The sequence below is a fragment of the Staurois parvus genome, unplaced genomic scaffold (genome assembly GCF_062004578.1).
Source record: "Staurois parvus isolate SC_StPar_1 unplaced genomic scaffold, SC_StPar_1.0 ptg000790l, whole genome shotgun sequence".
Taxonomy (NCBI): Eukaryota; Metazoa; Chordata; class Amphibia; order Anura; family Ranidae; genus Staurois; species Staurois parvus.
The window spans coordinates 15670-31018 of record NW_028318586.1 but is presented as its reverse complement, the minus strand read 5'-3'; the positions used below and the strand labels follow the sequence as shown (position 1 = coordinate 31018).

At 47.0% G+C, this 15349-nt stretch overlaps 2 protein-coding genes across 2 annotated transcripts in view; both read left to right on the top strand.

Annotated features, from left to right (window-relative positions):
- Nucleotides 1–15349, top strand: part of LOC149444301 (uncharacterized) — a 47978-nt gene that overhangs the window by 28553 nt on the left and 4076 nt on the right. The gene's annotated exons all lie outside the window — the stretch shown is intronic.
- Nucleotides 885–13539, top strand: LOC149444302 (uncharacterized). The gene is made up of 6 exons (XM_089654696.1): nt 885–1050; nt 3975–4056; nt 4374–4446; nt 12861–12984; nt 13101–13198; nt 13288–13539. The coding sequence occupies exons 1-6, from the start codon at nt 885–887 to the stop codon at nt 13537–13539; spliced, it is 795 nt and encodes a 264-aa protein (XP_089510822.1).

Sequence of the window (15349 nt, the reverse complement as noted above, 5' to 3'; positions counted from 1 at the left end):
GCTTAAACCCTGACCTGACCTCGGCTGGCTAACGGATATTTTCTCTTTCTCTTTTGTGTATGACCTCAGCTTGGCTAACGGATATTCTCTCTTGCTTCTCTGTGTATGACCTCAGCTATCCCATCTGACTACGTCTCTTCTGATCTCCACCCGGTACTGGATCTTGGCTTTGAACCGGCTATCCAGTAATCCTGTTCCCCGGAAGGGCTTGCATACCTCGCACAGGTGCCACCTGTCTGCAGACCTCATCTCAGTGCATCAGCTGTGCTCCTGGGTGGACCACCAATAAGCACTCCTACAGGTGACCTGTGCCACTTTGGTCCTGACTCCTGCTGTCCCACTCTCAGGGGAGTCTCGAACTTAGTCACAAGCGAAGCCCTCTCTCCATTGGCGTCTCTCACCAGATACATGATAGTATCAACCAGCCATTATGTCTGAGGCCGAGAGAGGTGCTTCCGCATTAGAGGCCCTGTGACAACAGATGACGGTACTTACGCAAGTGGTCAAGGATCTGCAGGAGGGATATTTTCAGCTGGAGGGATGTCTTCATTTGCTCACTACCACTGCACCTTCTGCAGACCAGAATCCATTGCCTAGTCCTATCTCTACAGTGGCACCAGCCAGTTCCCCTTCCACTGTTACACCCACTTTGGTACTACCCAGAGTTACCGTTCCGGAATGCTTGCTGGGACCAATGTAAATTCTGAGCTTTCAAGAATGCTTGTGAGTTGTATTTCGCACTGCAACCCAGGACCTTCTCACTTGAGGCAGTTAAAGTGGGGTTCATCATTTCTCTCCTATCTGACAAACCTCAATCATGGGCACACAGCTTACTGGAACAAAAAGACCCAGCGCTGAACTCAGTGATCACATTCTTTGAAACCATGGCAGCTCTTTATGATGACCCCCAGAGGACCTCTACTGCTGAATCCACCCTTCATGCTCTACAACAAGGCCGACGGCATGTGGAGGACTACATTGTGGAATTCCGCAAATGGTCCGCCAATACCGGGTGGAATGACGCAGCCCTGAAATACCAGTTCCATCTAGGTCTGTCTGAGTCCCTCAAGGATGAATTAGCTAGGGTGGAAGCTCCCTCCTCCTTGGAGAACCTTATTCAACCCGCTACCCAATTGGATTGACGGCTACGGGAGAGATGTTCTAAACGTACCCAGACCTTTTGCCAAGGGTTCTGCCAAGGGTTCCAAGACCAGTGGATTCTGTCTCTATTTCTCTGCCTATCGGCACTCCTGAAGTAGAACCCATGCTAATTGGCCTTCTCCAACCTGCCTTATCTCCAGAGGAAAGATTACGCAGACGGCAAGGCAACCTATGCCTTTACTGCGGGGACCGCACGCACATGCCCACACACAGTGCAATTGCATACAGATTGGCAATGAACTTAAACCGAGCATATATAGACACTGTAATACAATAATCTCTCTGGAGATATGAGCCGGAGCTTAAGTACCCAGAAGTCACTTATTAATTTTATGATTTAATATCCCAAAAGTGGGCAGTGCATAAAATATGTACAAAGTATAAAATGTTTCAGATAATACAGAACATACAAAAAGACACACAATTGGCTATTCACTATAACATTAAAGGGAATAAAAACAGAAATAAAACTTTTACCAAGAGTTATCCTGTGAATGGAGCATGTCAGAGAAAGTCTGCAATTCACCAGTCAAATAGAACCGGCTCCATACGAATCACACAGTCCATATCTCAAGGTCCTCAATTTATTGAAATATGGACGTAGGCTAGACATTAGCCCTTGGCCAATCACCCTTGGGGGGTGTTCCTGTACCAGCCCACAGGACATTCGGGGTACTGAAGTGCCTAAAGTCGATTGGACCAGGAATGGTTTGAATCACCAAGTCAGGGATAGAATTTCCAACACCAGCGCATCAATCCGATCGTGACAGTACCAATCTGTTCAGCTGTTGCAATCAGGCACCATATAACTGTTTTCTGTGTTTCTCTGGGATTCTACAGAGGCTACAAATAGAGTTTTACATGCAGATTTTGCTTACAGTGTGTCCAATCAGAAGAAAGTATTTTTATCTCTCTGCAACTAATATTGAATCTTTTATGAGAGATGAAATATATTCCGCTGATCTGTGGATATAAATCACAGCTAGCAGACAAAGCGGAGCCCTCTCCTGGTCTCCTGCTTTTTCCCAAAGCCAAAATGGTTGGAGCTCTTCTTTTAGATTTCAAGAAGGTGGCAATCTCTGGCTACATAGGTGACAACGTTTTATTGACATCTAGGTGTCACCTCTAGCCTTTGAGCTGCTCTGTCCTTTTAGATGCTAATTGGTGAACATATGTCTCTGACTGAATACTGAACACTTATCTTTAATAACATGGACTGAAACTAAATTTATAATGACATATTTCTACTGATCACATCTCAACTACTTGAATCTTACATTTATGTCATGGGGCCATGGGCCATTTCTTACACAACTGCCCAGTGCGACCAAGTAAGTCCAGCCAGCCTCATCCTTCATATATCCAGTTATCCGGATCCTTGACCACCTATGTCATTCTACCCATGTCATTACAAGTGGCTGGAAAGGAAGTCAAGTTGCGGGCAATCATTGATTCGGGAGCCTGTAGTTGTTTCTCGGACATCCACCTTGCCCAGAACCTAGTCCTAAAACACAAAGGCTTGATGTACTCCTAGCAGATGGCACCGCTCCTAGCTCAGGACCCATTACCCAAGAAACCATTCCCATCCTAGCCACAACTGACTCTGTCCATCAGGAATTCATCTGCTTTGACATCCTGAGATCTCCCATGTTTCCAGCCATCCTAGAAATACCTTGGTTGCAAGCTCACAATCCTTAAATCAACTGGCTCAAGAAAGAAGTCACCTCCACATCAAATTACTGCCTTCAGCACTGTGGCAGTTGCACACCCACCAATTTCCCTGTGTACCTCTCAGTTCAGCCTACATCAGATGCCAGTCATTCTGTTCCCCCTGCCTACCACCATTTCCTTGATGTATTTGATAAAGGGAAAGCTGACACTTTACCATCTCATCGATCACATGATTGCCCTCCAGGGGCAAGCTGCTTCCAGGGGCAGAAATACCATTTGGGCAAATCTTCCTACTATCCGAAACAGAACTGAAAGCTCTCCAGCAATATATTGACGAGAACCTTGCCAAAGGATTCATCCGTCCCTCTTCCTCACCTGCCAGGGCAGGTATTTTTTTCATTGAAAAAAAGGACCAGTCTCTCCGTCTCTGTACCGATTATAGGAAACTCAACAAGACCACCATTAAAAATTGGTACCCACTCCCTCTTGTTCCTGAGTCATTTCAGAGGTTTTGGACAGCCCGAGTGTTCACCAAGCTAGATTTATGAGGAGCCTACAATTTAGTCAGATTAGGGAGGGCAATGGGTGGAAGACCAGTTTCAGAACACGCTTTGGGCACTTTGAGTACCTAGTGATGTTGTTTGGATTGTGCAACACCCTTGCAACATTCCAACACTTTATGGATGATATCTTCAGGGAATACCTCAATCTCTTCTTGATCGCCTACCTGGACGATATCCTGATTTTCTCCAACTCATTGGAACTCCACTGAGACCTTGTTAAAAGGGTACTGGCTACACTAAGGATGCATGGTCTGTATGCTAAGGCGGGAAAGTGCGAATTCGAGAAGCAGTCCATCCAGGTCCTTCGGCTCATAATCTCTACTGAAGGAATCTCTATGGATCCTCAGAAAATCTAAGCCATATTGGATTGGCTTGCACCTAGTGACAAAAAAGTGGTCCAAAGATTTGTGGGCTTTGCAAACATTTATCGGAAGTTCATCAAGGGCTTCTCAACCAATATAGCCCCCATTACCCAACTCACTCGCCAGCATGCATGTTTTCTCTGGAGCCAGGAAGCACAGACAGCCTTTGAGCAGCTAAAAAAGCAGTTCACTTTTGCTCCTGTATTACAACACCCAGAGCCAACACTTCCCTTCATCCTGGAGGTGGACGCTTCAGAGGTGGCTACAGGAGCCAAGGCCCAAAAGCTCTGCTCCATCCGGTAGCTTTTTGCTTTAATAAACTAAGCCAAGCTGAAAGGCACTACGACGTAGGCAACAGGGAACGTTTGGCGATCAAAATGGCATTCAAAGAATGGAGGTACCTTTTGGAAGGAGCTAGTCACCCAATCATGATCTTCACAAATCATAATTATCTAGAATATTTAAGATCTGCCAAGCGCCTAAGATTATGGCAAGCTAGATGGACCCTATATTTCTCCAGGTTCAATTTTCACATCACCTACCGCCTCCTGATACCATCCTGTCGGCCCAACATTTTTTGTTGATCCAGCCCAGTCTGAAGCTTTTGATTGAACAGGCATCTGCAGAACTTGTTAAGAAGGCAGGATGGCTTTCTGTGGTACCAGGATAAGATCTTTGCACCCCATGAGGTAAGATCCCAAGTTTTCAAGACATTCCATGACCATCAACTGGCTGGTCACTTTGGAGCCCAAAAAAAAATGGATCTGATCCAGCAATCGTTTTGGTGGCCCAACTTAAGTCAGGACTGCAGAACCTATGTAAAATCCTGCACAGTATGTTTACGTAGCAAGGGAGACAAAGCCAAGGCATGGGGGTTGCTGAGGCCCCTATCCATTCCTAATCGTCCCTGGGAAATGATTGCAATGGACTTTATTGTAGACTTGCCATCTTCTGAGGGGTTTACTACCATCCTAGTAGTGATAGATCGGCTATCCAAGATGACCCTTTTTCTGCCAATGATAGGAACTCCTTTGGTGCCTGAGACGGCACATATCTTTATTAAGGAAATCGTTAGGCTACACGAACTGCCCAGCAATATCGTGTCTGACCGAGGGGTTCAATTTACCTCCAGGTTCTGGAGAGCCTTATGTAAAACTCTGAAAGTTGAACTCTGCCTATCATTGGCCTACCACCCTCAAAGTAATGGGCAAACAAACTGAACAAACTAACCAAATGTTGGAACAATATCTACAATGTTTCTCCGCCTTTTCCCAGGATGATTGGACATCTCTACTCCCATTAGCATAATTTGCATACAATAATTCCATCCATTCCGCTACGAATCAGTCACAATTTTGGGCCAATTACGGATTCCACCCTTCTTGCCTGCTGGATACCATACTCAAAACCTCGGTACCTGCAGTTCAGGACAAAATCCGCAGGATACAGGACAACTATTGAGCTCTCCAGGAATCCGTACAAAGATTGCAAACTGACTACAAAAGATACTATGACAAGAAACGGAGGGGAAATCCTTCTCTGAAGGTTGGAGACCAGGCTTGGTTATCAACAGCCAACCTAAAACTTCCTTGCCCATCGTGGAAGTTAAGACCAAGATACATTGGGCCCTTTCGGATCAAACGAGTAATCAATCCAGTGGCATATGAGCTATCTCTTCCCGAATCATATGGGATTCACCCAGTCTTCCATGTTTTTCTGCTCAAGCCAGCAGTTCATGATCCATTTCCGGGAAGAGTGGAACCTCCTCCGCCACCAATTACAGTTGGGGAGGATGCAGAATACAAGATAGAATCAATCCTGGACTGCAAGAAGTGAGGAAGGCAGATCCAGTACTTGATGAAATGGAAGGGGTAACTCCTGAAGAAGGCTCCTGGGAACCAAAAGACAACATACAGTACATGCCCCCAGACTTCTCCAGGAGTTCTACTCCAAATATCCAGACAAGATGGCTCAAGTAGGCATCCGGAGGCTGCCCTTTAGGGGGGGCACTGTCAGGGCTTTGTCCTTGGCAGAGGTGTTAGGAGACCTGACACCCCTGCCAGTACCTTGCATGGCCGCAGAAGTTCACATCGCCTCAAATTTGGCAGCAAACAGACTTTATAAGGAAGCCTTGCACTACTCTCTTGCTCCCCAGTACCTTGTTCCTGTACTACTGTGATCTGTGATTTCCTGTTACTGACTCGGCTAGACCTGTCTTCTCTGCTTAAACCCTGACCTGACCTCGGCTTGGCTAATGGATATTCTCTCTTGCTCCTCTGTGTATGACCTTGGCTATCACATCTGACTATGTCTGTTCTGATCTCCACCTGGTACGGAACCTTGGCTTTGAACCGGCTATCCAGTAATCCTCTGTTCCCCGGAAGGGCTTCCATACCTCACACAGGTGCCACCTGTCTGCATCTCAGTGCATCAGCTGTGCTCCTGGGTGGACCACCAACAAGCACTCCTACAGGTGACCTGTGCCACTTTGGTCCTGACTCCTGCTGTCCCACTCTCAGGGGAGTCTGGAACTTAGCTGCAAGGGTATCCCTCTCTCCATTGGCCTCTCACACCAGGTAAGTGACAACGGAGGAGAGCAGACACGTTCACTCCCTTCTTGTCCTGACCCAGAAGTGACGTTATGACAGATTTCCCGACCATCGAGGCCGGCAAAGAATGTAATGCGGTGTGATGTGCACTACATTACATCCAATGGAATACAGGGGAGACTTTGGGGGTCTTTTAGACCCTGGATGTCTCAATAAAGAGAACCTGTCATCAAAAGTCATCTCATAGAGGACTTTGTCCCCTTAAGTAAAATGTGTTTTTTTTTAATTGTAAAGAATGAAAGTTACACCCAAGTACATAACTTCTTCCCTTAAAAATTTTTGAGGCTCCCCACCCCCACATATATGCACGCCCAAATGTAAGAGCACACGCTGGAGCTCCTACACGTGATAACATTGATTGTGATACACGTTACATATCGCCGGTCACACCAGAATGAGAGGATAATTCTAGGAGCAGACCTCCTCCGTACTCTATACTGATGACCTAGAAGGGGCTATAAATGTGTCCCCTATAGATAATACCGGGACTAAAGGTTGTCACCATTTCAGCACACACAACTTAAGGTTTGACATGTTGGATATCTATTTACTCGCTGCAACCTCGACTTTTATATTTTTACACATAAATGGGTCATTTATTGCTTTTTTGTGCCCTGAAATTAACTTAAGTGTATTTTTTACTGAAATTTTGCATTTCCTAGACTTTGTGATAATATTTTGTGACATAAAACATTAGAACTGCCACTATTTTATTCTCTAAAGTCTCTACTTTCAGAAAATCGATATTTTGGGGGTTTTGTGTCATCTTCAGGATAAAATGATTTTTTAAACGTGTGCAAAAAATGCAAAAACGGCTCTGGGAGTGAAAGGGAGAAAGGATAAGCAGGACACTCCCCTTTCCTGAGAAGCTGCCAATCGGTTCTCATTACACTGCAAGGTATCTCCCCTCCCTGCTAGTCCCCGGGTGCGGTGCTGGAGACAGGCGGGGGAGGGGAGGAGGAGATAAACAGCGCAATGTTACACATATGAAATGTTTTAGTCGCTATAAAGCCCCTTTCATTCTTTAACCCCCCCGGACATTCCTAAAAGAGCCTCAGATTTATATACATTTTCTGTTACAAAGGAATGTTTCCTTCCTCCTGAGCAGCAATGTAAGGGGCTCTATGCTCCATACTCCTGACCCCGGCACTCCATCATTGTGTTGGCTGCATAGTGTAATGATTGCCCATTGGCTGCCTGTGTAGTGTCATCATTGTCCTTTGTAGGCCATGTATGGTCAGGATGGTCCTTGTCTTGTCTATTTATTGTCAGTGCTGTTTGTTTAGAGGACCATATTACTAGAATTTATCTCCACAATGAGGAGAATGTTCCGGCCCCGGAAGTGGGGGAATGTTCTGCCCCTGAAGGGGTTCATCTGGGTTCCCACACTATATATGTGTGTATCATCATCTGCTGGAGATAAAAGACGTCACAGTGACTATGGAGGAAGAGGATGGACGTGACTATGGAGGAAGAGGACGGACGTGACTATGGAGGAAGAGGACGGACGTGACTATGGAGGAAGAGGACGGACGTGACTATGGAGGAAGACGACGGACGTGACTATGGAGGAAGAGGACGGATGTGACTATGGAGGAAGAGGACGGATGTGACTATGGAGGAAGAGGACGGACGTGACTATGGAGGAAGAGGACGGACGTGACTATGGAGGAAGAGGACAGACGTGACTATGGAGGAAGAGGACGGATGTGACTGTGGAGGAAGAGGACGGACGTGACTGTGGAGGAAGAGGACGGACGTTACTGTGGAGGAAGAGGGCGGACGTGACTGTGGAGGAAGAGGGCGGACGTGACTATGGAGGAAGAGGGCGGACGTGACTATGGAGGAAGAGGACGGACGTGACTATGGAGGAAGACGACGGACGTGACTATGGAGGAAGAGGACGGACGTGACTATGGAGGAAGAGGACGGATGTGACTATGGAGGAAGAGGACGGACGTGACTATGGAGGAAGAGGACGGACGTGACTATGGAGGAAGAGGACAGACGTGACTATGGAGGAAGAGGACGGATGTGACTGTGGAGGAAGAGGACGGACGTGACTGTGGAGGAAGAGGACGGACGTGACTGTGGAGGAAGAGGGCGGACGTGACTGTGGAGGAAGAGGGCGGACGTGACTGTGGAGGAAGAGGACCGACGTGACTGTGGAGGAAGAGGACCGACGTGACTGTGGAGGAAGAGGACCGACGTGACTATGGAGGAAGAGGACGGACGTGACTATGGAGGAAGAGGACGGACGTGACTATGGAGGAAGAGGACCGACGTGACTATAGAGGAAGAGGACGGACGTGACTATGGAGGAAGAGGACCGACGTGACTATGGAGGAAAAGGACCGACGTGACTATGGAGGAAGAGGACCGACGTGACTATGGAGGAAGAGGACCGACGTGACTATGGAGGAAGAGGACCGACGTGACTATGGAGCAAGAGGACTGACGTGACTATGGAGGAAGAGGACTGACATGACGGGGGGTTACTGGGTGTAAATAAAACATAACATCTTATTACCTCCTCTGCTGCCATGTCCACCAATGTCTCCTCTCTGCTTCCTGTCTGTTCCTGACATCACTTCCTGTCTGTGTCTGACATCCCTTCCTGTCTGTCCCTGACATCACTTCCTGTCTGCATTCCATAGAGACTTCCTGTGTGAGTATAGGTGAGATCCCCACCTTGTGGAGTTCAGAGGAACTGCAGCCCCGAGATCCATCCCATAATCCCCCTTCCTGTATAATATGTACCTTACAGGGATACTACGGGAGATGAAACATTACTGAATAAAGGAAGAAGAAATAAATGTAACTCTTATGTAACCAACTGTTCAACAAACATCTCTTATTACATATAGAAAAGTCTTACAAACACAGAACACAAAATACAAATGTATAGCTAATGAGAGCGATCCCGCCAAACCTGATCCTTCTGGGGGGGACAATGCAAAATATATATCAATCCACTCATAATGACATCATCTTCTGGGAGTGTCTGCACATCCATCCATTTCATACACATTTCACTGTCTCAGCGGATCTCCTGCAGCCTATTAGCGCCCATTTCCCTTTCTATGTCTCAGCGGATCTCCCGCAGCCTATTAGCTCCCATTTCCCTCTCTATGTCTCAGCAGATCTCCTGCAGCCTATTAGCACCCATTTCCCTTTCTATGTCTCAGCAGATCTCCTGCAGCCTGACTGCTCGGGGGACACATTTTGGCCCCTCTGATTTTGCAGTAAATGAGATTGCATTAGTCCCGTTGATTTTTGTATTTCCATGTAATAAAAGGTGTCACATGATGTCGGGTTCCCCTTTCTCTCCTCCCTGAGTGTGTATTTAGAGGCGGAGCTCCTGCTGGAATGGCGGTCGGAGGCGGAGTCTAGGAGGGAGACTGACAGAACCCGCAGCAGACTTGCAGGAGTGAGCGAGGAGGATCCGTTTCCTTTACCATCGGAGATGAGGAGAGTGTGAAGGATGTTTGTGACTCTGGGAGCTGAAAAGCTGGGAGTCCTATTGGTGTGGTGAGGGGGAAGCACTACTAGGGGGCGCCCTCACCATCCCGTGTACAAGAGGTGGAAGAAGGCGTGGCTACACTACAGATGACACAGTTTGGAGGGCGGAGCACTTTCACACCTTATCAACTTTTCACTGATTGGTGGATTTTTGTAGTAAAATAAGTGGATTGAAGTAGATGCAAAGTGGAAGCGGTGGACTTGCAGAGAACACTATACTGAGCACACAATATTGTCCGTCTCCATGGATTTGCACAGGATTTGAGATGATTTCCTATAGCAGCAAATCTGATGAGATGAATGAAGTGGGTGTAAAATGGAAGCAGTGGATGTGCAGGGGGCAGCATCTTGAGCACAAAGCACTTGATGTTGGGGATGGATTTGCACACGGTTCAGTTTCCTTCATTTATTGATAAACCCCATAAGACCAATGAAGTGGGTGTAAAGTGGAAGCAGTGGATGTGCAGAGAATAGGATTTGGAGCCCCGAGCTCTTTATCTCTGAATGTCTCCACATATTTGTAGTGTATTTGTGATGATTTCTGTGCACACACAATAGGACAGCGCTGTGACACATAATGCTCTTCTAGATGACAGGGAATCCTTCCCTTTGTTACAGCAGCAGTCCGCTAGAAGGTTTTTGTAGGTTTGGAGTTGTTACACATAGCGCGGGTTTTATCCATTTATAGTGATGACATCATTGCCCAAATCTGGGGGTCACCAGCCATTTCCACCCTTTACTCCCAGCTGGGGGGCTTTGTATCCATATACCAGATGTTCTACAGGACTAAATCTGCAATCAATGTTACTGCAAAACCAAAGGGGCCAAAACCCCTCCCCCGAGGAGTCATATATTTCTGTCCCCCTTGGTGGGAGTGGAGGTGACCCCTCTATAAGGATCTACAGTCCATACACACCCAGCACAAGGCCGGGGTCACACTACCAGACGCTTCTCGGGGCTGCAGTTCCTCTGAGCTCCACAAGGTGGGGATCTCACTTCTACCCAGACAGGAAGTCTCTATGGAAGAAAGACAGGAAGGGATGTCAGGAACAGACAGGAAGTGATGTCAGGAACAGACAGGAAGTTCCATGAATGAGGAAGTAAAGTGAAGTCATTCCTGGATCTGGCAGCAGAGGAGGTAATATGTAGATGATCCCCTTCAGGGGGAGGAGTTGATGATAATATATTTGCTCCCAAAGCTGGCCTACATGGTTCAGTTTTATCGTTCAGCCAGCGGGATGACCATAAAAACTGAAGTGATTCCCCCATCCACACATTGGAGGTGGATGGGGGAATCCTCCCCGCTGCACTCTTGTATTCTGACAATGGGGGGACTCCTCCGCTCTCAGAATACACGGATCAGCACTGAAGCTATAGGCTGCAGCCGCTGGGGGAGTGGCTTTTATCCGGCAGTGGCCACACATGGATGGAAATGTGAGCGATCCCTGCTGAACCAGCTGAATATCCATGGATCTATGGTCACCTTCAGTGGCTTCCTCCCCCTCCTCTCCTTCATGATGGAAGTCATGCTGAGATCATCTCCCATTGGCTGAGCAATATTCTCATTTGTCTCTCAGCTCCTTCTTGCTATTCCTCGTCCTGCCTGTTGTTTCCTTGGATTGATTTTCTGTGTAGTGACCCCGGCTTGGTCTCTTGGATGCGCTCGTCTGTTGCTTGCCCTGACCTTTCTCCTGATTCCTGGATCTCCTCCTCATCTCTCCTCCATATCCTCTTACACAGCTTTTCTCCACACCTGCAGTGACCCTGGGGGGAGGAAACTTGGCACCAGCACGCCGCCAAATCCATCCCCACCATTAGGGGCTCTGGAGACAATTGTCTGCTATTTACACTCCGTTCCTCCGCACGTCACCTGATCACATGACAGCTTACTTCCACAGATTCCGCACAGATTTCTGGATGGTAAAGGTCAAAGGTCACTCTTCAGTTTAGGTGAGGTAGGACGCACCCAGGAACTAGGATTTGGTTTATACAGGAGCCTCATATAGAGGACCCCTCAAATCTCCCCATCCAAATGTCCCTCCATCCAGAGTCTATATGTCCTATGACATCACACTGACCTCACAGCTCCTCCTCCCAATGTCCCTCCATCCAGAGTCAGAGAATCCTATGACATCACACTGATCTCACAGCTCCTCCTCCAAATGTCCCTCCATCCAGAGTCAGAGAATTCTATGACATCACATTGACCTCACAGCTCCTCCCCCCAATGTCCCTCCATCCAGAGTCAGAGAATCCTATGACATCACACTGACCTCACAGCTCCTCCTCCAAATGTCCCTCCATCCAGAGTCAGATAATCCTATGACATCACACTGACCTCACAGCTCCTCCTCCCAATATCCCTCCATCCAGAGTCAGAGTATCCTATGACATCACACTGACCTCACAGCCCCTCCCACCAATGTCCCTCCATCCAGAGTCAGAGAATCCAATGACATCACACTGACCTCACAGCTACTCCCCCCAATGTCTCTCCATTTGGCTTTTTTCTGATGCTCTTAGGATGTGGGGTCCCTTGGTATCCTCACATGTAAAGTGGGACTGTTGGTCCTGCGTTGTATGTAATGACATCAGAATGCTGCAACAAGCCTATACCCTGCGTAGTGTGGGGGTCCTGTGGGGGGGAATTATACCTCAGCCTGAAGTGGGGCTTTAATAAAATGGAGACCTGAATGGAGAGGTGAGGAGGATTCTGGGAATATCATTTGATGTGACTATTTGTGTTCAGATGTAGAGTTTTCTTCCTGTGAAGTCTGGAGATCATATGACATCACATTGCCTCCACCTCCCTCCCTGATAGAAGAGAGAAAGAAGAAGAAGATTCTAGAAGTCACCAGAGAGATCACTGAGCTGCTGACAGGAGAGGTGAGCGGTGCCGGGAATTCTGGGACATTCTCCAGTAACAGACAAGGGATGTGTCTGGATGGTGACTGTATCATTGTGTGTGTCAGGTTCCTATAAGGTGTCAGGGTGTCACTGTCTATTTCTCCATGGAGGAGTGGGAGTATTTAGAAGGACACAAGGATCTCTACAAGGACGTCATGATGGACAATCAGCCGCCCCTCACATCACCGGGTAAGAGGAGACTTTATTGTAAAGGAGAGAGCAGTACGGAGGATCCACCTAGATCCCCCATCATCTGATAAACACATAGAAACAATGGATTCAGTCAGTGTGTGTGTTTCCTACAGATGGATCCAGTCATGGGAACCCACCAGAGAGATGTCCCCGTCCTCTGTATTCCCGGGATTCCACACAGGAAGGTCACACCATCCCTCACCATCATCAGGTAGATGAGGAACAATCACTGATAGTATCATTAGGATCTGTACATTATCTGCATTGTTACCATTGATGGCATTTTTATTATATATTCAGAGTGGAAACCTGAGAGATTCTAAAGTTGAGGTTAATGAAGAGATAAAAGAGGACGAGGATGAGGATGGGGGGATGGAGGAGTCAGAGCTTCTAAAAGAACACAAAGATCTGTACCAGGACACCATGGTGGAGTCATCCAGCTACAGGAACCCACCAGAGAGATGTCCCCGTCCTCTGTATTCCCGGGATTCCACACAGGAAGGTCACACCATCCCTCACCATCATCAGGTAGATGATGACAATTATTGGTAGTTGTGATTTATACACAGCATGTTTGTTACAATGAATGTTTTATTATATCTTTCAGAGTGGAATCCTCGGGGATGATAATATTGATGTTAAAGAAGAGTATAAAGAGGAGGATGAGGAGTATGGAGTGATGGAGGAGTTTTCAGAAGGACACAAGGATATGATGGAGCCACCTAATACCAGGAACCCACCAGAGAGATGTCCCCGTCCTCTGTATTCCCGGGATTCCACACAGGAAGGTCACACCATCCCTCACTGTTACAAGGTTGGTGGGATGGAGAATCTAGAATATGGACTCACAGAAGTGATTTTTTTTATGTGATGTCACAATATTGGAGTTTATGTTTTACAGATGAACTCTTCTATTATTGTTTTGGTTTAGGTTGAAGATCTGATAGATATAAAAGTTGAGGTGAAAGCAGAAGAAGAAGAGGCGTATGTGAGGGATGATCAGCAGTCTATGGAGGAGGATGGAATAACGGGGACATTTATAGAGGAGGACACTCCTACAGAGATCAGCACAGGTGGGTCATGAACACTAAATCCATTCCTCCACCCATACTGCTCACTGATTGGTCCAGAGTAGGGCGGGGACTGGGTGATATCAGCCTGTAATCCCCTGGTCACTTTCCTGAGCTGTGTTCCCCGTCCTGTATTCCTGGATTTCTCTCGGATAATCTTCCTTCTCTGTGCTGCAGACACAATTTATGTCTCTAGACTGGATTTATGGAGGTTCTGGGGTTCAGCTGGCAGCAAAATGTTCATTTTTACTATAGACGTTACTAGACCTAGGCACCTGGGGTGTGTGATTTTGATCTCATTCCTCATGGTGGTGACATAGCAATTCTCCCAGTATTTGTCACCTGTGCCGGGTGGAGGGATATGTCTGTAGTGTCTCAGACCCAAGTCACTGAGTGCAGTCTCAGGAGATGGGAGGCAGCGGTGTGGGATCTCTGCAACTTGTCTACAGTAAACATTTAAAATCATTGTAATCCCTCCATATACCCAGTGCAGTGACTGGCCTCAGGTGATACACAGAGATGAAACAAATCCTCCTACATATGTTGTACCTTTTTTATCTGCAGCACTGTTCACTATATCTGTTCAAAGTCCAGAATTTATACAGCTTGTTTGAGAAGTCAGAAAAAGGGTGCAGAAAGCTGAACTCACTCTCTTCAGAGCTCAGTGAAGTGAGCTGTGAGAGATGATTGGAGGGAAGAGATACACCCCCTTCACACAAGAACAGAGCTGAGGCTGTCAATCACAGGCTGTGTGCTGGAGCTCCCTCCCCTATCTTTTTTTTTTCTCTTGGTGTCAGGAAGACTTGTCAGAAGTGATTCATGCTGATTGCAGAGGAAGGAGACAGCAGACAGAAATGGCTCTTATTGCTCTGGAGTGAGACAAGTACACACTGTAGAGGGATATGCTTTGTTCATATTCCATGTCTGAGGGTTACAACCACTGTAAGTGATCTCTGATTACTAAACACCAATTTGATGTGATCCTTACACTATTTATTAGTGTGGCCCCCTTGTCCTGAATAGAGGTACTATGTGGGTTTAGTTTGTGGCTGGGCTGTACTTGGCTCAGGCTGATTGTATAGTTCTTCACTTGGTTTCTCCCTAAGTTTAGGTTGTCTTGTGATGTCTCACTGTGGCCAGTAGATGTCACTGCTATCACTGGACATAGGATGAGATTTCACCAACCAAACTAAAGGGATATTAGACCACAAATGTCCCATATTGCAGCTTACCAATCATTGGGTGTGGCGGCTGCATTCCTTTTCTTTGGCTTTTTTCCCTGTTTTCACCTG